Source organism: Hydra vulgaris, chromosome 12, assembly GCF_038396675.1.
Source record: "Hydra vulgaris chromosome 12, alternate assembly HydraT2T_AEP".
NCBI classification, from domain to species: domain Eukaryota; kingdom Metazoa; phylum Cnidaria; class Hydrozoa; order Anthoathecata; family Hydridae; genus Hydra; species Hydra vulgaris.
In genome coordinates, this window is record NC_088931.1 from 46620223 (window position 1) to 46647952 (window position 27730).

The 27730-nt window shown below is 27.6% G+C and overlaps 1 protein-coding gene across 1 annotated transcript in view; it reads left to right on the top strand.

Annotated features, from left to right (window-relative positions):
* Positions 1-1699: 1699 nt before the first annotated feature.
* The window catches only part of LOC100215005 (uncharacterized), a 43831-nt gene continuing 17800 nt past the window's right edge, over positions 1700-27730 (top strand). The window contains exons 1-4 of the mRNA XM_065813465.1: positions 1700-2274; positions 10344-10498; positions 12516-12756; positions 16336-16647. Of these exons, the coding sequence (XP_065669537.1) occupies positions 1794-2274; positions 10344-10498; positions 12516-12756; positions 16336-16647 (1189 nt within the window). The 5' untranslated portion in view covers positions 1700-1793. The remainder of the gene's footprint in view (positions 2275-10343; positions 10499-12515; positions 12757-16335; positions 16648-27730) is intronic.

Sequence of the window (27730 nt, forward strand, 5' to 3'; positions counted from 1 at the left end):
AATAAGTTATAGCTGCATGTCGGATATGAAATCTATTTTATATGCACACAACCGTCACATTATAACAACAACAAAATTCAACTTAAACCAACTGCAACTGCCTTAATAAGATACCTTCCCTTTTTTAAACCAATGCTTAGTTGTGCTTTGTACATTCAGTAAAAGTTGAAGATATGCTTGTTATTTATTTAACCTCTTCTTGATGTTAAGTTTACATATTTTCTTTGCACCTGCCAAATTTCATTGATTAACTTCATGCAGCACATACCCTATTTTATGCAATACTTTTAGTACTTAAATTTTATTTTTCCGCCTTTGTTTTGAGAGACATGGGCAGGAATCTCTATTTGCTTTTATAAATATTTACTTAATTCATTAGTAAACGATGTAACCATTTAACTTCTCATGACATTAGTAATATCATTTAAAATGATTCAAATATATAGTTTAACTAATTTTAATTTTTATAATATATTATGTGAGCTGGCAGTTCATTTTTGTAAACTTTAATAATTTCATCTGTAGATAAAACTATTAAAATTTTATATACGCTTAAAATATAGTAGAAATCTAATTAACTTTATTATTAGGCACAAGGTTTTGATAATATAAGTAAAATTTGATAAAAATAAAAGACATTGTAAAAAAGATCAAAAAAAGGTTCGTAATTTTTCTGTTATTCAATAATGACTTCGATTTCATTTTATTATAATTTATATTTAAAACAAAAACAAAAGACAAGAAAAATAACGTTTTAAGAAATAAAAACTGAGCAACTTAATTATACATACATATAAATATACATATATATATATATATATATATATATATATATATATATATATATATATATATATATATATATATATATATATATATATATATATATATATATATATATATATATATATATATATATATATATATATATATATATATATATATATATATATATATATATATATATATATATATATATAGTAATATAATAGTATATAGTCAATATAAGTAGTAATATAAAGTTTAAGCAGGTTCTTTATTTTATTTTTTTATTTTTGTATAATAGAGGGAGAGAGACATAAAGATAAGGGGGTCTTGGGCCCTCAAATTGAAGAGTGCTTAAGACCATTGGGGTGCACGGCCATCATTCATCAATCTACATAATTTATTTTATTTTGAAATTGCTAAACTTATTTTTCTTTATCATTTTTCCGATATTTACAGCATCTAAAAATAACACAACAATCTCTATAAATCTTTTTTTTACTAAATGCTAACATTTGAGTTTGGCATTTGGTATAGCATTTGAATCTTTATAACTATTTACGAAACTTGTTTTTATCTCACCATTTGCTATAAAAGCAATATTTAAATTGTACCTTAGAAAGACCCAGAATGCATTGGGGACAGTATGTATTTCACTGGGAATAGATCTGCTTTCCGTGTTAGGGGTCGTTCATCAATTATGCCATTTCAAAAAACTTTTGACCCCCAGTCTCCCTTCTTCTCGTCACAACATCGTAACTCTTTATTAACAAGTTCCGTATGAGACGTCACAAAAACACTAACCATCTGTTTAAGCGTAACGTAATTTATGGACGACACCTTATCGCTAATTAGTCGAAGATATATTTTGCCGCAGAAATTGCTGTGCATTAGTTGTTTACTGACGGCTTTATTTTACCGCCGCTAACTAATCCCTTTTTCGATGGCTAAATTTTATATACAGTATTTTATATATATAATTATATATATTATTATAGCGTATTCTTTAATTTTAATGTTTCTAAAACATGCTAATTAGGCTTGCGTTTTCTCCTAAAAAATGCTTTATTGTTATAGTTTTGATCCCTGTTAGTATTTTTCTTATGACTCTATATTATTCAACCATACCTGTTAACACCAGAGGAGATAGTTACATGACAAATTTGAATGATTTTATTAGACAAGATAGCGACGATTATTATTTTCAAAAGCAAGATCTTGAAGATATCAACAAGATAAAAAATTCAAATCAAGAACTAATATGCGCTCTGAAAAATAAAATAGACCCTTTTAGCAAAAGTATTGTAAATTACATGAAAGATTTTGGTGACGTAGAGTGTCAGTATTCTAAGTATTTATATGTTAACTTGGTAAACTCAACAGTTGTTAATATTACTGCTTTTGGTGTTTATCATTTATACAATAAGCATATCATTTATGATAAAGAAAAAAAGTTTCAATTTTCAACACAACAAAACTTTATTAAAACAAACACAGTTCTATTAAAAGGTTTGTATTTTGTTTTGAAATATGCACAATCTTTTTATTTTATTTTGATTAAAGTGACTAAATGTTTAACCTTAGATGGGACTTTTCAGCATTTAAGTTTATTACCACATCCAAACTGTCTGCCAACCAAGAGCGCAAAAATGATTTTAGGCTGGTTAACTGTAGCATTATTGTTTTATTTTACAAAAGTGGAATGGCTACAACCCTTGTTATTATTATAGTTATGTCAAAAAGGTGTCTCTGTTCATTCATATTGGAACTACAGAAAGAGTTCACATTTTGAAAAAGTGTAAAATTAAAATGAATGTTTTCTGTGAGATTTGTCATAGAGATTTTATAAAGAAATTTGTTATTTTGAAAAATTTCTAAAACACTTAACAGGTAGTTTAACAATTTTAATTAAAAGTTTCTGTATGGTTTATGTTTTGTTTTATAATAAATAAAACTCACAAAAATTATGTTTTTTCTTTATCTTCTTCTATGTTTAGTCTCACCATTTTTTATCAGAAATTTTTATTTTTCAGACATTTTTCAAAAATTTTTTTTTTTGGATTTTATGAAGTTTTGTTATTGTTCTTTGTGAAATGATAATTTCAATTAGCTCATAAATAAAAATGGTATTAAAAATGGTAGGCAGGGTTGATAGGTTTAAAGCAAATGGTCTAAACAAATCGAAAAAATATCAGTTTAAACCAAACTAATTTTTTTTTTAACAACCTTAAATATTCAGCAGGAAAGTAAACCAAGTAAAAGTTGTGTTTACAAATAGAATTATTTCTTTCATGTAAATACTTTTATGTAAATGTGAATGCACTTATTTAAGATCATAAAGATGTTAAAATCATGCTAAATATGCTATAATTAATTATATATAGAGATTGACTGAGTAGATTAAAAGAATATGATAGGAATGATGTTTATGTGTGTGTGCGTGTGTGTGTATGTGTGTGTGTGTGTGTGTGTGTGTGTGTGTATATATATTCCTTTTTTAGATATCACTTTGTGTTCACTTTTAGTTTTATCTAAAGATAATGAGTTGTTTTAAAATAGTGTCTTGTTGTAAAAGGCATTTTTTTGAATACATGAATTTTGCAGTGGGCATAAACATATGCTACTTTAGTTACACTGAAATAAACTATTTTATTTAAGATTTTAATTAACACTCAAGTTGCAAATACTTCCTTATTTGTAAATATTTATTGAAAATTGTTTAAAGTATTTTAAACATTTAATAACTATATTTTAGTAATTTTAATTTTAGTAATGATTAAATTTTTAAAATAAAAACAAATTTTAATCAATATTTACAAATAGTGTATATTAATAAATTTTAATTTGCAAAATTAAAATCATAGTAATTGCTATATAAAAAGATATTGCTGATATCTTAAACAAAAATTTTCAAGCTGCATTTGTGAAAGAAGATGATGGTCCACTGCCTTCTTTTGATTTAAGAATTACTAAAACATTTATTATGACAAATGAAGATTTTACATATGAAAATGTCTAGCTAAGATTAAAAAACTTAAAAGATAACAAAGCAAGTGTTGATAATTTATATTCAGCTATTTTAAAGAATTATGCATCAGCCTTTGCCATTCCACTTACGTATATTTTCAAAGAATTTGTTAAAACCAGCAAACTGCCAGTGCAATTTAGATTAGCAAATATTACTCCTCTGTACAAAATAGGCGAAAAAACCTTAACACACTAAGCAGGAAACTACCGACCGGTATCACTCACCTCAAGTGCATGTAAAATAATGGAAGGTATAATCAGATGTTAACTTGAAACTTTTATATATAAGTTCAAACTAATAGTCAAGCAACAGCATGGTTTTGTTAAAATTATATCATGCTTAACGAATCTACTTGAAACGCTTGATTTTATTTCAACCGCCTTAGAGAATGGTAAACCTGTTGATGTTATCTTTTTGGATTTTGCCAGGGCATTTGACACAGTGCCACATAAAAGATTGTTGCTTAAACTTATAGCTTATGGAATATTTGGTCTGACAATACAATCGATTGAAGATTTTTAAAAGAAAGAAAACAAAGAGTTGTGATAGGCGAATTAAATTGTATCCTCTTGGGCAGAAATTACCAGAGATGTGCCACAAGGGTCAATAATTGAACCACTCTTTTTTGTACTATTTATAAACGATTTGTCTAAAACTCTAAAAAATCTAACCAAGCTATATGCAGATGACACCAAAATTTTGAATAAAATGCTTTCCAGTGCATCAACTCTTTCTGTGCAATCAGATCTTGATTTAGCTTTTAAATGGACTCAAGACTGCCTTGTGAAATTTAATATTTCAAAATATATGGTCATGCACTTTGGCCGGAATAACAAAAAATCACCCCTTTATATCAATGAACAAAAGTTAAACATAACAGAATCTGAAAGTGATCATGGAATAATCTTCTCAACAATCTGAAATGGAAAAATCATGTAATAAAATTGTAGGCAAAGCCAACCAAATGTTGGGTTGGATTAGAGAATGCTTCGTTTGCTTAGATAATAGACTGCTCAGAATACTTTATGTTTCTTTTGTGCGACCACTGTTAGAGTTTGCAGTACAAGTTTGGTCACCTACTTGAAAGGGAGAAATAGAGTTATTAGAAAGAGTCCAACATTGTGCAACTCGATTAATACCATCACTTAAAAAAATCAACTATTAGTATTGACTAAAAGCTCTCGACTTGACTACCTTGACAAAAAGGAGGCAACAAGGAGATATGATTCAACTTTTTAAATTCTTCAATGGTTTTAACGATTTGGAAACAATCAAAAAAATTAGTATTCAACAAACTCAAAAGAGAGGTCTCAGCTTTGAATATGTCAAAGAAATCACTAAGCAAGCATGTCGTGAAAACTATTTATTTAATAGATCGGCTAATTTATGGAATAGCTTGCCAAGTGAGTTGGTTAAAGCACAATCAGTTAACAGTTTTAAAGCAGGTCTTGATTGCTGGATGAGCAGCAATCATGCAAATCGGCTGTCATAGTGTGTTAATACCACACTCACTGGCTCACACCAGTTACAGCAATTACTAATACTAATAATAATACTAATTATGCTTATTTAACGTTGATGTCTTGTATTCGAATAGTTATTGTCTATATATAATGATATATTATATATATAATATCATTATATTTATATATATATATATATATATATATATATATATATAATATTATGCATATATTCAAATAATTATTACATAATATATATATATATATATATATATATATATATATATATATATATATATATTCAAATAATTATTGTCTATATATAATAATATGTTATATATATATATATATATATATATATATATATATATATATATATATATATGTATATATATATATATATATATATATATATATATATATATATATATATATATATATATATATATATGTTATAAAAGTATATAATATAAATATATCAAAGAGACTATTTGAATCAAAATATAAGCATTTAGAATGCATGTTTACTATTATTTTAATTTTCATTTTGATTTAAATATTAGCTGTTCATTTAACTTATACTAAAGGTAATAATTTTCACAGTGCTCTAAGGCGCCTTTGAAATAAAAGAGATGATTACAGTAAACCTAATGATTATATATATATATATATATATATATATATATATATATATATATATATATATATATATATATATATATATATAATAAAAATTGGGTACATTAAATAATTAACATTTACTATGGATTTTTTAAACATTAAAGACATCGAAGTTCAATAATAACTGAAATTTAATAAAATTTTGATGAAGTTATTGTTACCCTTATTTTATATTTTACACAATTGGCAAAAGGAGCAATAGAATAATCTTTATAATAAAAGCATAAAGTAAAAAGTAAAGCAATAAAAAACTAATAAGTCAATAATAAACACATAAATTTGGATGCTATGGGGTGCAACATTATCACGGATATTGAAGGTTTCTTAAATGCACTAGCTTCTAGTGCTGGAATTGAAAGAATTATTTCAATTTTTGGGCTTGTTTGTTCCAAGTTAAGAAACAAGATGGGAGTAAAAAAAGCAGCAAAGTTTGTTTTTATTTACAGAATATTAAATATAGATGTATTGGTTGATGAATTACAGCAGTAATATTAATAGAAAATTTAATTTAGTCAAGTAAAATGACTAATGCTTTTTTTTTATTGAAAAAGTTGATAAAACACGGCTTATTTAAAAAAAAATGGAGTTAAAACCAAAAATCCATGGTTTTTGGTTTTTTTCAAAAAAAATGTTTTTTTTGCAACCCTTGTAAAATCAAGTGACATTGAATAATGTAAAAAGTAGTTAATAGCATAATTTAGCTCAGTATCTTCTTCTAAAGCTACTTCTACAAAGTTAGCTTTGGAGAAAGAAACAAACAATTAGTAATAGCAGAAATAGAATTTCTATATCTTACAATAATACATAATCAAACTTCTAGATTTAGTGTCACTTCCAGGATAGACATCAGATTTAACTATTAAATCAATTATCAAAATATTGCAGAAAAATATTTTTGATAATAAATTTGTAGCAGTATGTGCTGCCATTGCAATTACTAATTTTTTTGGAGTTCAGGATTCAGATTAACTTTCTATCAATATTAAAGGCATTATAATAAAATTTATAGCCAATATATATATATATATATATATATATATATATATATATATATATATATATATATATATATATATATATATATATATATATATATATATATATATATCAGGCCTCAGAATTAGGGTTGGCATTCAGTAATGCCAACCTTACTGCTAACCTAAAAGTGTTTTATGGTAAAACCTTAGTGTCAAATTTTTTTTAAACCTGATTACTGAATTTTTTGCCAGCCATAAACTATTAGTAATGGCTGGCAAAAAATTGATGATCTCATTTTTCATTTTTTTTTTCTTATTAAAAAGATTGCTTGTCCATAATCTTATACTATAAATGAATCTTTTATAAGTATTTATTGTATTATAAATGAATCTTTTATTATAAATGAATCTTATATTATAAATTTAATTTTTTATAGAAATATGATTTACTAATTATACTATAAATGAATCTTATAAATATTGACTAATGATCTAGACCTATATTATTTAGGGAATTATTTGCTAAAATAATTTAAAATATGATTTAGGTTTTATCTCAATAATCATTTAAGAGTAATGCACAAATAGTTAGAACCACAACTTCATATTATCTGTTCAAATTTTTTAAATATATTTTTAAAAAAGTAGCTTGAACATAATTTTATTTATTTTGAAATGTATAGTAGTTACTTGAAAGTAATAGTAAATGTATAGTAGTCACTTGAAAGAACTATATAGGGTAGGTTTTAAACTTTCTGATAATAATTTGTGTCAGTGGGTGTTTTTCTGTTACATTTTATTTATAAAACTAGATTTTTGTTACAGTTTCTTGAAAATCAGCATCTGTATCTATATTTTAACTTAATTAATCAAATTTATTTTTATCACAGTCTTCCAAAAATGAACATTTGTAATAGAATCTTATCTAATATACTTTTAAATAACTATACAAATCTGGCTTCTCTGCATATTAAGAAAGAACCTGCACAAAAAGTATTGAAGCTGCAATTAGAGTAAAGAAATAATTTAATTTTTTTTAGTTGAGAAGAAAATTAATATGATTGAATACAATGATACTTACCTTTGTACCAAATTAATAAAAAGTAAAAGAAAATTCTACATAGAATAGACTATTTCATTTTTCTCACTTCTACTACGTTTTTAGGCCCTGCATGTCAAAAGGAACTCTTCAAAAAAGAATCTGAGTTGACTGCCCAAGATTTAGTGCATGTGCAATCTAACACAGGATTGTCAAATACAGGAATTAAAAAACTTGCTACAACTCTCAATCAAGTGTAAAAATCCAAAATAGTTGAGACCAACTTTCGTGAGAAATTCTCTTAACTTGGTAAGCAGCTCTCTGATCACTTCACCCAAACAACAATTGATGTTCATCATGATCAGAATAAAATCAGTCATCAAACAAAGGTCCACTGCAAAGAACTCTCTGCATTTACAGAGGAAATTTTGAAGAGAAGTTTTTACTGATCATATAGTAAAACTTGGCATAGATGGAGGTGGCTGTTTTCTTAAAATCACCCTTGGAATCCAGGAAGATTTATTATCTCAACCACTCTGTCCACCTAAAAAAAGTTATTGACTTCTCAGCTTGGAAAGGGCAGTAGTGTTAAATGTCAGTTTCTTGTAGCCATTGCTGAAGATCTGAGAACAATCCTGAACCTAATTACACCAAGCAATGTGAAATACTTTGTTTCATGTGACATGAAAGTAGCTAACATCCTGTGTGGATTGCAGTCACATGCTAGTACCCATCCATGCACGTGGTGTGATATAGACTCCAAGAATCTGTCCTTTAAAGGCAATCTTTGCACTTTTGGAACACTACAGAAGCATTTCAAAGCCTTTGAAAATACTGGCAAGGATCTAAAAAAAGCAAAGCAATTCAAAAATGTCATTTATGATCCCCTTATCTTTGTGGGAGATGGAATGCTTGTCTTAGATGTTATTCCTCCAATGGAACTTTATCTACTCCTGGGTGTTGTTAATCACCTCTACAAAGCACTGAAGGACCGCTGGTCAAAGGCTGATGAGAGGCCATCAGCTCTTCACATCGAATGTCAGCCTTTTCACGAGGTCAATTTGCTGGGAATGAGTCACAAACTTATGAAAAACATTGATGTATTGCATCAGCTTGCTGAGAAAAATTGCGCTTTTGAAACATTTCCCATCATTGACACATTCAGGAAATTTGATTCTGTTGTGACAGCTTGCTTTGGCAATGCACTGGATGAAAGCTATATTGATAAAATCAACAGCTCCTATCTTCAACTTACAATAGTCAGTGTCACTCCAAAGGTTCATTCAGTTTTTTATCACATTCAATACTTTGTTGCTCAGAAAAAAGAGTCTTTGGGGCGTTACAGCAAACAAGCGACCGAGTCTATTCATCATGGCTTCAGTGTTCATTGGACTAGATTTAAAAGGCCCTCTCATCACTCAGAATATGGAATGAAATTGTTAGGAAAACGCATCAGTGGTCGAATTTAACAGCAAACATTTAGGATATTGAATTATCAAAATTGAATTAATTAGAAAGAAAAAATTTTAATTTCATTCATTGAAAGAATTATTTGAAACTCTTTTCCTTCTAGAGTTAAAAAAAAAATGAATTTTTTAGTTGTTTTCACACATCTTAATCTATGATGGAGACTTCAATGTTTTTTTGTAAAGAATTATTAGTTTGCACATACAAAGAAAAAAATTATTTCCTAAGTAAAAAAATTGTGAAGATGTTTTATACTCTTTCAAAATTAAATTTAAGTTTTCAATCTTAAAAATCATATTTAGTTAAAGGTTTTTTTAACTAAAAAACATTAAATATGATGAAAAGTTTAAACATAATTTAATTAAAAATTAAATTTAATTAAAAAGCATTTTCTTTTTTTAACTCAGTTTATGAATTTTTAAGTTTTATTTAATTTTTTTTACTTTAATAAAAAATTATTTCACAATTGTGGTGAAATTTTTTTTTTACAATAAATAATTATGACTTAGTATTTTCAAAATAAATGCCACTTAAACTATAAAAAAAGACAATTTAAATATTCTAACAGAAAAAAGTTTTGGCTAAACAGAAATGACTTGAAGCGTAGGTACAAATGTCATTTTGTATGTAAAATGTGTACAATGTTTCCTAACAAGTTTTTAAAGTGTTAAACGCATTAGCTTTATAGCTCACTGTAAATTTTATTTTGTAATGAGAAGGTAAACAATACTGTAAATTTTATTTTGTAACAAGAAGGTAAACAACACTGTAAACTTTATTTTGTAATGAGAAGGTAAACAACATTGTAAATTTTATTTTTGAAAAAAAGTGTTATGAAAATGTTAAAATTTTATTTTAAATATAAAGTTGAGTAAAAAAGAAGAATAAAAAAGAATTTTAATCGAAAATTTATTTTATTTTAGGATATTCTGGAGCTCTTCGAAATAAAGCATCAAATCGTTGTATAATTCCTGTAAATACAGTGAAAAATGGAGAAAGTAGTTTGATATTTACAACAAATTGCTCTGCAATTGAAGCAGTGTTTACATTTGAAATGAATGGGTTGATTAGGCATAAAGTAATTTTGTCTGTTTGTTTTTTTTATTTAAATTTAATTGCGTGTTTCGTTATCAAGTAATGTGGGTTCATTGAGTAATATTGTGTTATCAAGTAATATATGTAATTATCAATTAATAATGGGTTATTGACTTATCTTGTCACCACTCCCCCGGTAGTACCGGTATATAGTACTGGTAAATCAACTTGTTTCTTTGCATAGCGGCTTTTTTTGTCGAGGTTTTTGTTTTATTTTTTGATAAAATTTGAAATCTTTTGATCATTCATGATTTAATTAAAATTAATATATTTGCTCCCAATTGCTGTAATTAAAAAAAAAAAACTTTCATAAAAAAATGCAAATTTCAAGAAGTGAATATGTAAAGTTTACAGTTTTCCTCAATTGGAGAGGGGTTGTTTAAATTATAAAACATTGTAAAACACTATTAAATGTCAAGTCATTAATTTTAAATGACAGTTTTGTGAGATAATACTTTTTTTTAATCAAAAAATAAGTTTATTATTTACCTTTACAAATATTTTATTTAAAAAACATTATGAGAAAAATTTTTTATATTTTTTATATTATAACAACAATAAAAATAAGCAGTTTAAATCATTTAAATAAAATTAGATAAAAAAAAAAGTAACACGCAATAATCACAGTAAAAAACTAAAAAGTGATAAAACAATATTTAAAAGAAAGTTTTCATTATTTTTTTAATGAGATGCTAATGACTGCCTATCTTTTACTTTCTAATTAAAAAACAAAAAAAAAATGGCAGCGTTTCTGTTATCACACTATCCTGTCAGTTGTTTTATTATCTTATGTGTATGTAAATGTTGTAATTGGTAATGTAACACATAGTTTTTAACATTTCAACTAGCACTCAATAATATCAGATGAATGTTTGATTTTCTTGATCACTTCTTTATCACAATTTTCAAAATTGATCAACTTGTGATTAAGTAATCAAAATATAAACAAGACTTGAATAATTGGAATTCAAAAAGAGTGGAATAATTTATTTTACAATTTATAAGTTCAAAAATGTTGAGGAGAAAATTAGTTAAGTTTGCTATGAATTTGTTTGTAATGCAATTGTCAATGTTAATTTAATAAAGACAAATCCACTGCAAAGGTATTTGGTACAAAAAAGTCAAAACTTTATATAAGAAATTGGTTTCAAATTTGAAAAATCCAAATAGTGTTAAAATATACCCAGGTGTGTAAATGGTGTGTAAGTGTGATAGAAGTTTTTATCAACCAAGTTAACAAAATCCAAGTTTCTTTATAAATAATTAAATGGCTTAAAAAAAAAAGCATCATAAGTTTAGTATGATAAATCATAAGTAATAATGAATCATAAGTAATAATGAATCATAAGTAATAATGAATCATAAGTAATAATGAATCATAAGTAATAATGAATCATAAGTAATAATGAATCATAAGTAATAATGAATCATAAGTAATAATGAATCATAAGTAATAATGAATCATAAGTAATAATGAATCATAAGTAATAATAAATCATAAGTAATAATGAATCATAATTAATAATGAATCATAAGTAATAATGAATCATAAGTAATAATGAATCATAAGTAATAATGAATCATAAGTAATAATGAATCATAAGTAATAATGCATCATAAGTAATAATGAATCATAAGTAATAATGAATCATAAGTAATAATGAATCATAAGTAATAATAAATCATAAGTAATAATGAATCATAAGTAATAATTAGTCATAAGTAATAATAAGTCATAAGTAATAATAAATCATTAGTAATAATAAATCATAAGTAATAATGAATCATAATTAATAATGAATCATAAGTAATAATGAATCATAAGTAATAATGAATCATCAGTAATAACGAGAGAGAAAATCATTGTAACTTGTACTACTTTCAAAATTGTAAAATGTAATAGTTTTATCAACATTTTATTTGTTATTGTTATTTTTTTAATATAAAAGTATTATATAGATAGATTTAATAATGTTATTGAAAATATTACTTTTTTTCAGGTAACCAATATGTGCATTGGAGTAAAAAATGATCAAAAAATAGTCAATAATGTAAGGTTAGTCATAACATCAAATTGTGTTACTTCATTTGACATAATGCATGAAGATGTAATCAAAATTCATAATAGTGAATTTTGTATTCATCCATTATGGGGTGGCGTGCCATCTGAAGGCCAAGAGTTATGCCTTTACAATATGTGTGAGAGTAGAAACAACCTAAAGTATAGCTTTTGGACTTCAGGTAAAGGTCTTTTATTATTTATATTGCTTTAAAAATTTATAAATTGTTTTAGTAGTAATTATTTTATCTTTTCATGATGACTTTGAACTATTTTTGGTCAGCACAAAATTTTGAACACAAAGGTTTCTCTATAGAACAACCTAGAAATGAGGTCGTTAAAATAAATCTGACCTCAGACATTTGTAAGTTGTCAGTTAAGTCGACATTAGCAAATACCGACCCTATTTCCAAGGGTTGATACTAAATAAGGAATGTATTATAAAAAATATAATACAATATTATGATATAATACAAGTAATTTGTCCTCTATTCTGGATCAAATTTTTGTCAAATGGTTCAGCTCCAAAAAAGATTAGCTCAGACTCAACACTTGCTAGAGGTGTTAGTCTTTCAATGAACAAAAGTTTATGATTACTGTTTTTCTTCGTGGTTGCTTCATAAAGTAACTTTTTAATTGACTTAAATTTGTTGTTTAATTCTAACAATGTTTTTATGCAAATGCTAAATTACTTCCTTGATTTTGTTTTATAGTGAAAGTAGATTTATGTCAGGATTTTCTGCATCGCACTGTCAGTCTTTTAAAGAAGGGATGTTGATAACTTCTAATGCTTTAATCACAGGCAAGCATTCTGGGTAGGAATGATACAAATGTATCTCATCCAAAAGGTGGAAAATCATAACCTTTTTTAGACATTACAGATCAAACAAAAACACTGTTAACAATAGAGTTTGAAAATTGGTTTTTATTGCTAACAATTTTCCAATAAACAAGGTAGTGTTTCCAAGCATCTGATTTTTTGACTGAATTAAATTGATTGATAAAGACCTCAATTAAATCACAAGAAAGAATGAAATGTTCTGCCAAAAACAAAACCAACAAAGAACATCTTAATAGAAAGATCAAAAAACTAAAAAATAAAATTAAAAAACTTACTTAGGGGATGACTTAATGATGAACGATACAGATGACTTGATGATGAACGATATGGATGACTTGATGATGAATGATACGGATGTCTTGATAATGAGCATAAGCAATCTAAAAATAAATAATTAATACCAATTGCTTTGTTGATAATCTTCTTTAGAACAGCATGTATGTAATAATAAACCAGCGCTTGTAACTTGCAATATCATTAAGATAGCTGTGAAAGTTAAAATTTAAAATAGCTGTGAAGATTTATAAAATTTATAATGTGAAAATTAAAATTTAAGATTACTTTAAAAGATTGAAAAATTTAAGATTAAATTAAGTTAGTTATTGCTTATATGATTTTTTGATTTTCACAAGATTTGTGAAAATCAAAAAATCATATAAGCTATTTTAACTTAATTTGCTTAGAGCTAACTAACTTTAACTTAGAGCTAACTCCTAACTTTAATTTGCTTAGAGCAAATTAAAGTTAGGACTTTTTTTAAAATTTTTATTATGCATTTCAAATTTCAGACAATTTATCTTCGATTGTCAGCTCAATAACCAAGCTTTTCTTTTTAAGTAACCAAGCTTTTCATTTATATTATTTTATGTATCAGCTTTGTTTTAACACTTGATTTTTTTAATTTTTTGTTTGCTTTCTTTTTTTATATTAAAATTTTACTTATTTTAAAAAGCTGATTAAGTGATTTTCCTATTGACAGCCACCTTGTTTTAGTGCAAAAAAATGATTAGAACACTGAATACCTATATTTTTGAAAAAAATATAGGTATTCAGAAAAATCTTTGAAAATTATGCTTTTTAAAACTATATAATTTACCATTAGTGTTACTATTTTAAGTGTCTTAAGAGTCTCTTAATGTTTCAAAAACTAACACGAGAAACAGTGTATAATAATTAATTAGTGTTTTCCATCTCTCCAGTCTAGTTAGGTATATTTCCTTAATGTCAGATTGTTGCAGATTTACACACAATAAAATTCTTCAATGTTATTCATAGATCTGCTACATTTTTCACATTTGATGTAAATCATTGGATTAATCACTGTGCAACTGCGGTTTTAATAAAAAATAATAAATTTATTAATTAAGAAATAACTGGGTTATCTGATTCTAATATTTATCTGATTCTAAATACCTCAGACCTAAGGTCAATTTGCTTTTTAATTTTATATGTCATTTCTTAAAAAAAATATCTTTGTATTTAAAATATTTAACCAAAAATCCAGAACAAAAAATTTTTTTGGCTCTTAGCCTGGATTTTTTATTGTCTTCAGTTTTTAGTTATATGATAACTGTATGCATATAATTGAAATTAAGCATTTTATAGTGATTTTTCATTTTATTTAAAGAATAACTTAATATGATAGTTCTTTATTACGTTATTCTTATTATATTATTACTACTTTATTATGCTTCTTACTTTTTTGAAGTACTATGTTAAAGTACTATGTTAAAGTATTGTGTTGAAGTGCTATGTTAAAGTACTATGTTGATGTACTATGTTGAAGTATTATGTTGAAGTACTATGTTGAAGTACTATGTTGAAGTACTGTGTTAAAGTACTATGTTGTAGTACTATGTTGTAGTACTATGTTGAAGTACTACGTTGAAGTACTATGTTGAAGTACTATGTTGAAGTACTGTGTTAAAGTACTATGTTGTAGTACTATGTTGTAGTACTATGTTGAAGTACTATGTTGAAGTACTATGTTGAAGTACTATGTTGAAGTACTATGTTGAAGTACTATGTTGAACAGGGTTGCATGGTTTTAACCAAATGGTTTAAACCATGGTTTAAACCAATTAAAAAAATGTTGGTTTAAACCAAATTAATGTTTTTTTAAAAAGATTTGAACTTACAACAGAAAACTAAAACAGGGTTATGTTAACAAATACAACTAATCTTCAATATAGATATTTTTTTTAAATCCATGATTTTTGTTTCTGTTTTTTCATAGAATAGAATCCTCAGTGTTCTTATAGAAAAGAGCAGTAATAAATTAGTAATAGCACTTATTTATTTGTTTTCTTCTACAGGCTTTTTCTCCTTCATTAGGTTCATCAAGAAGCATTGCTTCCTGATGAACTTATTTCATCAGGAAGTTTTCTTAACGATATATATATATGTGTGTGTATATATATATACACACACACACACACACACACACACACACACACACACACACACACACACACACACACACACACACACACACACACACACACACACACACAAACACACACACACACACACACACACACACACACACACACACACACACACACAAGAAATCAATTGGGGGTAGAAAAAGCAGCAAAGCTTGTATTTATATATAGAACATTAAATAATGATGTATTGAATAATTTTGATGAAATATTACACTAATATTGATAAAGAATATAGTTTACTCAAATAAAGTGCATTATACTTTTTTTTAATTTAAAAAGATAACTAAATACGGCATTATTTAATAAAAATCTAGTTTTAACCAAAAAAAACCATGGTTTTTTAAAAAAAGCTATGGTTTTTGGTTTTTCTCAAAAAAAAAACGGTTTTTTTGCAACCCCGTTGTTGAAGTACTCTGTTGAAGTACTATGCTTTTAAATTTCTTTGATTCAAAAAGATTTTTATTTTTCTTTAGTTGCTGATAAAAAGACATCAAAACTTTTACCTTTACAAAGTGAGATGAATATGTTAGAAGTGATTTTCTTTGATGAATCTAGAGCAACTTTTTTTTTACTTTCTATTCAACCTAAAGATTTACCATTACCAAAATTGTCATTGCAGCCGAGCATATTTATGATTACCATAGATGAAGCATCAGCAGCACACTTGCAAAGAAAGTTAAAATTAAGTTATAGATTTATTTTTGAAGAGATGAAGTCTATTTTTTATCAAGGTTACACACCAATTTCAAAGCAAACAGAGCAGAATTTGTTTGCTATGTTGTCAGGTATAACTTTTTGTATCAAAATAGTAGAATAAGTTTTAAGAATTAAATTAAAATATTTAAAAAGTTTATTATTTAATTTATATTGGTGGTCTTAATTATTTTGACAATTATTATTTTTTAAACATATTAAAAGTATCTTTTGTGTGGTAGTATACATTTGAACTTGATTTATTCAATTAAAAACAGATTTAAAATAATTCTTTGTATAGAATTGTAAACTGCGTTCAGATATGTTTTGTAGAAGATGTTCAATGGTGAACAATTTAAAGGCAAGCAGAAAACCTCACTTGGTCAAACTCCCTTCTTTATTTATCAAAAGGCTGCCTTTGATGTATATCTATGCCAGTCTTTTAATATGAAGAAATTTCATGTGCATTATTGATGTCATATAAAGATCCCTTTGTCAAAAACTTTTGGTTGAATAACAGAAGATTAGCTTATTGCTTAGAGTGCCAAGTTTTTGTTTTTGTTTGAGTCAAGTTCTATCTAGTAGTCAGGGATGGGAAATTCTATTGATTTTTAAGGATTTTGTCACTTAAGATTCTGATGTTTAAAATAATGCAGTTCTTGGACCGCAGAAAAATTTTTTTGTCTTTAAATAACTTTTAACAATTTAATGGAGTTTTTAGGGATAAAAAAATCTCCAAAAAGTATGAGGCTTACTTTTAAAATTTTCTTTATGATATATATGCTAAAGTTAATTTGTCCTGTAAATGCTGATTAATGAGAATATAATATTCCATTTATGTTGCACTTAATGTCTGAAATGGTGTTAAATGTGACATAATCTGAATTTTTGGTAAACATCCATACATAATTTTATAATTTATTTCTTCATCAATCATTGATAATGGAAAATGAAATTATAATTTTATTATATTTATTATAACTTAATGTATTTCAACAAATGCGTCAATCTCTTAAAATTTCATTGTAGCAGTGATAAAAGGTTGTACAAACTCAACTTTGAAAAATGAACTTTAAATATTGGATTTGTTAACTTTACAGTGCATTGTAAAAGAGTATGCACCTGTTTAACTTCAACGCATTTATTTTTATTAATGTTTTTATAATACCAAAATGCTTTTAAATAAAGTAGCTAATGATTTTAATTAAAGTATCATTAAAAGTTGTAAAAAATTTTTTTTATATTATTTAGTTATATAAGATTTTTTTTAAGTAAAATAAAAAAAAGTAAAAATTATATTAACAAAAAATTTATAAGCGATAAAAAAAAATTTATAAGCGATGCACGTATGAGTATTTGACAATTTTAGCTGGCCAAAATTATTTCTCACTTTTTAACAGCTGAAAACTTTACCATATGACAAGAAATTGTAAATTAAATGTTTTTTGTACAAATTCAAGTCAGTGGCGTTCTATATAGGGGAAAGATGGGTACTTTAGGGATTACATTTTATTCTATTCAATAGGATTTGAGGAAATAAAAGATATATTATTTTTTAAACTTTATTATGGTAAATAACATACTATATTTTGATATTTAATTAGATTCCACTTTGTCATTGTCAGAATATTCTTCATTTTTGTTGTTTTCAGTGTCGGAATCTTGGACTTCTCCAGGAAGAAGCAATTCCACAGCTTCTTTTGAAAAAGGCTTTGTAAGTTTGTGTTTCTTTTTCCCAATACTGGACAACAGAGGGTCGGATGTTAACAATAACCTATTGATGATATCTTGGTTACAATCTTTTATAGAAAATTTTCTAGCATAGCTAAGTCTATACTCCCGGAAATGCTCTTCCGACAATTGTCCAATTGGCAAAAGCTCATTCTCTACTATATCAGGACTACGTACTAAAACTTTATGCAGAATTGGAGTCATTGGACACCAGGGGTATAGTTCAACATAAAGTTTTGCAGTATCCAAAGTATACTGTCTGAACTTTTCTACATCAATCTTGTGGCCACTGGAAATTACTTCTAGGATAATTTTCATTCTGGAAATTAAACGGAAGTCTACTCCAGTGATATCTGCAGATGTTTCCGGGTCGTTGAAGAATCTCTTGCTTGTGTTGCCGTTATTGGTATTCCCAAATCCAACCTTAGGTATGTCGACAAGAATGCCTATTATGCTCTTGAATTCATCTTGGATTTTCTTTTTCCTATCTGAGATGAGTCTCTTCTCATCTTCATTCAGCCTTTTCTGCCATTTTTTTACAGGCAATTTATATGATAGGTGAAGAAGACTTTCAAAACACCGTATTCTAGCATGCAGAATGGATAGTCCAAATTTGTAGCTGCTTTGATTGTCAACACATGTTCTGTCCCAATCATTAAATTATCTTGATGTTGCTCCACAAATATAACATCGCATGGTCGATTTAGTGGTGGTTGCTGCGTTACAGACTTTTCCGTCAATCATAGTTAACATCATCACATGTTCTACTGCTATGTCTTGAAGTTGAGTTGGTTTCAAGCCTGCAATTTTGTTTTCCATGTAAGCAATTTCTTCAGCTATTACATCAGCAGTTTCTTTTATGAACCTAATTTGAATTGGCCTGCAAAACCTTGGAGACGATGGTGTAGGGTTTTGCCAGATAACCTTTTTATTTACTCCACAAGTTAGCTGTAATGGAACCATTGAGCATTGAAATATACTGGCATCAGAATTAGAGTCATCCTCAAACTTTTGATTAAACTGTGTCTGCTGGGAGCCATCACAACCCCATTTCGTAGATAATTTCATATGTTTACGCCCACTTTCCGTTAGAGTCTTGATAACTTCTTCTAAATACAACACTAATCTTTCGGCAGTATTGTTTAACAGACTTTGTAAGTCTACTTCAGCTAAACTTTCTGTGACTGTGAACGAATCAGGATCAGGATAGCATGTTTTTTTTTCTTCAACCAAAATACTGTAGCAGGGCCATTGCTTCTTGTCACTTGTACGTACGATTTCATATTGAGATTTTGTTAGGCCTGCATCAGTAAATATTAAAAGAGTCTCTAACGGTGTCAATGATTTTTTTGTAGGTTCAAGACTGCTGCGATAGGCTTTTTTATACTTTCCTGCTCGTTTGGGAGATGTTTTAAGATCTTTGAGGACAGTTGCAGCACTTCTTTTGCCACTTGTTGTCAAACAAGTTTTAGCTGCAAAAACAAAGTTTTTCTCCTCTTTGAACGTTCACTAGAATCGACAAAACTTTTTCTTGGTTGTCCTGCTGATGATGGAGTGGATAGGGTACCCGGTATTTGGAAACTCCCTTGCAGCCAAGGGCCATGCTTCTTAAGAAATATTTCATGAGTTCTGGATGAAGACGACCACATTTTTCTAAAAATAGCTTTCAACCTCGACATTTGACGCTTGTATACTGTTTTTAGTTCTTCGGTATATTGATTTCTTGATAACAAATTTTGATCAGCTAAGTCCGTTTTTTCATTGAAATTTGGAGCCTCCTGCTGCTGAATACTGTTGTAGAAATCCAAACGATAGATTGTTTGCATTCCTGATGACCCATCTAGAAAAAAAAATTAAGTTCAAAAATTCATCTTGGACCTTGATGTGCTTAGAACATGATTAAAATTTAGATGGCATCAACAGGCAGTTGAAATTAAGATTTTTAAATAGCTAGTGGTATAAACTCATAGAAAAACGAAAAAAACTAAGAGGGTTTCAATGCGCACTACAACTTTTTCACTTTTAAAGTCAAAATTTACTTTAAAATTCGTTAAAAAAATGCTAAGTTTCATGGTACATAACTTTTGTGGTAATTATTATTTCAAAACGGTAGTAGGAGTAAATAATGTACATACCTGTCATAGATTCATCCATGATATAACACTGTAAAACTTCTGTTGTAAACACTTGTACACAGCTTCAATAAACACCACTAAAATCGCTTGTAAATAAAATGAACCACGCAGATATAGATCAGATATTTAACTAGACTGTGTAGTTCCAATTACTACTTTTATAACCAAACCATTAACTGCTCATTAAGCGACCATTATCGAGAGATAATAAGGGTAGGTAATTAAGTGGGTATGGCCACTTTTAATAATTCCAATTTTGGCCAGCTAAAATCGTCAAATACTCCTACGTGCGATGACTTAAAACAGCAAAGGTCTCTTAAATAAACTTTATAAAAAAATCATTAAAGTTTTTGTTGATAAGAAGAAAAAAAAGACTTTTTTTAAAGCCGTTTGAATTAAATAACTTTGATCTTTACTAATGTTTCTATATTATTAAAACACATTTAAATAAAGTATCAAATCACTGCTGATGATTTTTTATAAAAATATTAATGATTAATATATATTTTTTTATATTTATATAAGAATTTATTTTTTATTATTAATGTCTTTAAATAACTTTTTAAATAAACAATTTCATTATTTTTTCTTTTGTTTACTTTCTGCAAAGAATTGTTAAGAATCTTTTTTTTAACTTTTAAATGTGCGCATTTATAACAATCGTTATATGTAAGTTGTTACTTTATTTAAAAAAGGTTTTGCATAATATTATATTATAAAGACAGTAGTAAAGATAAACGGTTCAAAGTTTTATTCAAATTTATTCCAAACGTTACTTAGATAATCTTATTGTTATAATTTTTTATTAATTATAGTTAAGTTTTAATTTTTTTTTTTTATTTTAGTTTTAGTTAAGTTATTTTTATTTTATTTTTCGTTATTTTTTTATGAAGATTTATTTATTTCTTTAACAATAAGTTTTTTTTTTTAAATTTTATAAATTTTAAGTTAAGATTTTTTCAGCGTGTTTTTAAAAGGTATACAAATTTGCAAAACATATTAACAGCCGTGGTCATGTTTTCAATATCAAATAGTACATGCGTGGTCATATTATGAAGTGAAATCGCACGTCTTCCTGGCCAAGCCTGACAAATGACACCTAATAACTAAATGTTCTTTTGGTTACTGCTATAATACATTAATATTTGTTATGCTGAGTTAAAATACAATAACTATTTGTAATGCTGAACTAAAATACATAATTTGTCATGCTGAATTAAAAATCATTAAACTAAAATACATAATTTGTCATGCTGAACTGAAATACATTAATTATTTGTCATGCTGAACTAAAATACAATAGCTATTTATCATGTTGAACTAAAATACATTAAATATTTTTCATGCTGAACTAAAATACATTAACTATTTGTATGATGAAGTAAATTACGTGAAATATTTGTTATGCTCCACTAAAAAAAATTATTTTATTTTCGCAAAATAATATTTTATTTGCTTAAAATTATGAAATATTAAACTTGTGAATATTAAAAATTTTTTTGTGTGTAAAACAACAAAAACCTGGGAGCTGACTGGTGACATAAGTGACATGTCCCACACCAGAAAAAGCTCATTGACTGTAATAAAAGCAGTATATTCTGAGTTGGCAGAACAAATCCTAGGCTCAACAACAAAAATATTTGCATTAATAGATTAATAAAGTGATCAGATTTGCATTAATAGATTAATAAAGTGATCAGAGCGATTAGTTAAATTTTCAGGTCATTAATGGCGAAGTCTACATTAAAAGATTTGTCGCTGAGAAATATTTTGAATGCTATTTACAAGACAACAAGTAGGCATAGGCTCAGGGATATAGGCATTTGGGATATTTTTCAAACAATAACCTTGGTAAGTGTGAGCTTTATAATGCTGCATCAATCAATATACCTTCAAAAACACACTAGAATCATGTTTGGTTTCATTGATAGAGAAATTGCATAGCAAAACCAAACAATACTTTAGCAAGACATCACAGTAGTTAGTTCAATATAAAAAAAGATTTATTGGTTTATGCCTTAGTAAGCCAGATCTTATACCTATTTGCAAGTTATGCTTAACTTGCAAGACTAATTAGATTCAATTTTATGGACTGCTTAAAACATCATTTATGACTAGCTTTTAAATGTGTGTAGCATCTTTGAAGGTGAATAATATTCATGCTACTGGCAACTCCAATGCCAAGACTAATGCCTGGTTGTCTGCTTTAAAAATCTTTGTCAAATTTATCAACTTTAACATGAAAATCAACAACCTTAATGTTGATTTCCTTCAGTAGGTGCACAACTTCAGCATAGATATCATTGACGTCTATGCTGAAGTTGTGCACCTACTTTGTAATTACCTGTTTTCCACGCTTTAATGGTTCCAAATTTTCTTAACACTTATCAGTAATTTTTTCAGTAATTCTGCTGTTTGTTTTCCTTTCTTATCAATGTTGCCAAGGTTGATTACTGGCAATTTCAAGTGAAAATATTTACACTACTCAAAGATTTAGTAAATTATGAAGATTTCTAAAATTTTATCTAAATCTCACCGTTTCTAAAAATATAAATATTTTGATTTTATCTTGAATCAACAAAATCCTCCATTTTAAAAAAGGTTTAAGACCTTGTTTCTATTCTGTATGCAATGGAAAGTTGAAAATATATACATTTACATGTTTTAGGTTAAGAAATACAATAAAGCAATTCAAAACATTTAAAAGTAAACAATACACTCTAAATTTGTAAATTACTCAGCGTAGAGCAGGGCATATTGGGACACTATTGCTAATTTGCTTTTTTCATAAAAAGTTTATATTTTTTGGACAGTATTTTTTATCCTCTTTTAGAATCTGGTTTTTAAAAAATATCTGGAATTAAACTTTTTGAATAGTATATATTTTAATAAAACAACTTTTTGAGGGGCATATTGGGACAACAAGTTATTTATATAACTAATTATATTACTACCATTTCATGATGCTGTTTACAGTTTGGTGATTTTATTTTTAATCTAAAATAGTATTTTCCTTATTAAGAAAAACAATATTTGTAATGAATTCAAAGAAATTTCTATTTTTATAATTTAACTTTGATTATTAATGTGTTTAATATAAACAAAGATGGTAAAATATTATATAAGAAAGATCAACCATCCAAAATGGGATGAAATGCAGTTTTAGCTGTGAGTAAAAAAGAACTTAGAACTACAAAAGCTGCTGATACATATTTAAGTTTACTCTACATTGGCATATTGCTAATAAGCCAGCTCATCAAAAATGTTGCCAAATAAAGTTTCAGAATATTTTTTGTGAGATCTATGTGATTTATAATATTTTTTGTTTAATTTTAAATTTAGTAATATTTACCAATTTAATAATATATAGGTTAGGGTAGAGCAGAGGTATTTTATAATAAAACACAAATTTTTATATTTTATTTTAGTTGTTATTTCTTTTTTGTGTTGTATAGGTGTAAGGACATGTAGTTTCTATCTTACTTTTTTGAGAGTTAAATGTCTGAACATGTTTAAAGGATATATAGCCTTTATTTTTTATCATTTTAAAAGCTTTACAATTTACGAATAACTGCTGTTTTGCCCTAACCACTTGCAAAATGTAAAAATTTTGCCGTCTAGAGTTTTGCTGTTTAGAGTTTTGCTTGTGAGTTTCGTTACTTTAGTTGTCATAAGAATTTTTATTTTCGCTTTCTTATATTAATGAATTTTAAGAAATATATAAAAAACAGTGTTAACAAGATTAGCTTATTCGCAACTAGCATTTGTTTCTCAAGTGTCCCGATATGCCCCGCTCTACCCTACTATAATTTTACTGGGTTGAATTACAAAAATGCTGATAATGGGTCATTCCATGCTAAATGGACCAAAATTTTAGGATTTCAACATTGACCACCTCAGCTTTTAATGAAACTTGGTGGGTTGGTTAATATCAATGAGACAAGCAATTCCTGAAAATTTCAGCTTAAAATCTTGTGCGGTTCATTAGGTATGGTCATTTGAAATTCTGATTTTTCCAAAAATTAAAACTTTAGTAGCGAAAACATGTTTTGCTCATACTTTGAAGCTCTATACTTTAAAAACAAAATTTCAGAAAACCATTTAGTTTTTTTTTATTGTATTTAACTCTAGACTTTTTTTTTTTTTAAACATTTTCGCTTCCAACAAGACTGCAAGTAACCACAAATTAGAGTTGGAAGTTACTGGAAGAGAAAAGATGAAGATTGTAGAGCGAGATAACGATTGACAGACTTAAAAGATTGAAAGTTATATGAATCAGGAAAGCAAGATAAAGGAAGCGAATTCCAAAGAACTGATGTTTGAGGAAAAAAACTTGAGGAATAAGAGTTTTTGGAGCACTAAGGAACAGTAACAGAAAAAAGATGAGACTTAATTGAATGACAAGTGACATGAGAATGAATTTTGGTAGATGGCACAAGAGATGCTAGCTCTTTAGAGCAGTGCCCATTATAGTATTTGTAGAAAGGAGAAAGAGAAGCAACATTACAACGGTGTGATAATGGTTGGAGGTTGGCTGCAAGAGCAGGTCCAACTATGTTTATAATGCGTTTTTGCACCTTGTCTAAAAGAAAAAGGGCATCATTAAAAGATCCGCCCCAGTTAAGGCAACAGTATTCCATTCAAGGCCGGATTTGAGATTTATAGAGATAGAGAATAGAATCCGTAGTAAGAAAGTGTCGAGTTTGATAAAGAGATGCAACCTTAGCAGATGTTAATTTTGCAACAGATTTGATACATGGTTTCCTAGAAAGATTGGAAGTAAGAGTTAATCCTAGAAGATGAAGGGTAGATGACTCATCGAGAACATTACCGTTCATGAATATAGGAAGACCTAGATTATTGCAATAACAATTGGCTGAAAAAATTTGAGTTTTATTTGAATTAAAGTTCACCAGCCACTGTGAGCCCATGCTGCAGCAGAAGTGAGATCTTTTTCAAGCTCAAATGCCCCCTCCAAGCAATCAGAGAGTGTTGGCTTCTAATCATGACAAGAATAAATGGTAGTATCATCAGTGAACAATGCCACCTTAAATGCGGAATGTCTGGAAGATCGTTAATCTAAATTAAAAAGAGTATAGGGCCAAGGATTGAACCTTGAGGAACCCCTGAAGTTACAGAATATGAAGAAGAGTGCTGTCCATTGAGGACAACTTTTATACTACGATTGGAAAGGAAAGATAATCTTAAAGATGTTGCCAGATACACCATAAGAAAAAAGCTTATGGAGTAAACCAGCATGCCAAACTTTATCAAATGCTTTAGAAATGTCAAGAGTGGCCTTAATCTCTCCATTTTTATTTAATGCACGATAAAACCTATTGGTTATTACTGTTAGCAAATCAGCTGTAGAATGAGAAGATCAAAATCCATATTGATGATTAGAAAGTAAATTGTTATGTTCAAGATGAAAGATTAAGTGTTTGTTAATTAAAGATTCAAAAACCTTGCTTATGATAGGAAGAAGACTAATGGGACGATAGTTAGACGAATCAGATCGGTCTCCAGAATTTTTGAAAGTAGGGATAACGGATGCCGGTTTCCAGCAGGCTGGAAAACAAGACTCTGATAAATACTTGTTGAGTTGTTTTGAAAGTATAGATGACAGCTCCGCAGAACACTTCTGCAAGACAATAACGAGTATGTTGTCCGGGCCACAAGCTATAAAAGAGTCCAAGCAGGAAATCACTTAAATGCAGAAGTTGGAGTGATACGAATGTCAAGAAATGGATCTACCTGTTTGACGGCTATATCAGGTAGAACGCAACTAGTGGAATCAAGAGACAATATTGATGAAAAATTCTTAGCAAACAATTCATCTTTGTCTTCAGGTGAGGTGACAAAGTCTGCACCATACAAGTGAGGTGGAATTACAGATTTGCCTTTATTATTGATACTATTAAAGATTCTCCAGAAGTCATGAGAGCCTAATTTTTGTGATGAAATTTCATGACCTGAGAAAAGTGGGCTTTGGCGTTAGACAAAACCTTTTTACAATGGTTTCTAGCATTAATAAACAGATGTCTATTTTCCGTAGAATTGTTTTGCTGATAGATATGGAAGTGATGGTTTCTATTGGCAATTTCAGCAGCACAATGTGAGGAAAACAATGGAGAAGAGTGAGGCTTGACCTGGAGTCGTCAAGAGGAAATAAAAGATTCCATGCCAGCCTGAATCCACAATGTTATGTAAGAAGTACATTTGTCTACAGGAAGACAAGATTTTATGATGGCCCTTGGGTAGAAAGATTTCTACCCAAGGGCCACCATGAAGAAAATTATGGAAAGAATCCCAGTCAGCTATAAGGTAGTTGTACGAGGTACTAGGTAGGGGGATTCAAATATAGAATTGATAGGGGGTTTCAAATGATAGGGGGATTCAAATTTTGAGCAACAAACTCACTGCTAATGATACAAATTGCAACTGCATTAAGAAAATTACATGCCCATTAAATAAACCAATGTCTATCAAAAAATGTTGTATATAAAGCAACTTTAGCATCACCTAATCCCAGTCTTGTGGAAAAATCTTACATTGGTGTTAGTGAAAATGCATTCAAGCTGCATTGCAAGCATTGCAAACCACCTTAAATACTTTAATGCAACCAGGTATAGAAATGATTCAGAACTTTCCAAAGAAATCTGGAAAAATAAAGTCGCAGGTATCATGCCTATAATTAAGTGGAACATAATTAAAAGATGCCAATCTTATAACCCATCTACAAAAAAGTGTAACCTTTGTATCCATGAAAAATATTTTATTATAATTTTTGATAGTGGATTACTACTTAACAAAAAAAGTGAATTGCTTTCTGCTTATATTTAACTTTGATTTTGGCAATTAGCAAATATCGGATCATGTATATTTGACATCAGATGCCGTTGCAACCTAAACTTGTATTTTTTATAATGGTTTTTATTTTATATTTTAAGGCATGAAACTTTAAGTTCCATTATAAAGTTTTTTTTTTAAATTTAAATAAAATTTGATCTATTTTTTAAAAGAAGATATTGATAACTCTTAAACAGACAAGAGTTGTATTTCCAACAGTATACAACATTTATCGATAATATATTTAGTTATATTGTCAGCCTAGAACCAAGAGGCCGTATTTCCACATTTTGTGTTTTTTATGATTATTATCAATAAATATTCAACAATCAATGGAATATGTGTCCAATAACTCTAGTTTCAAGAATGATAAAACTTTTAAAAATATTTATCAATTTGTCGGACAATCTGGCAGTAAGTCTTAACAAATTAAATTTTAAAACTTGTTTTTCTCGGAAAT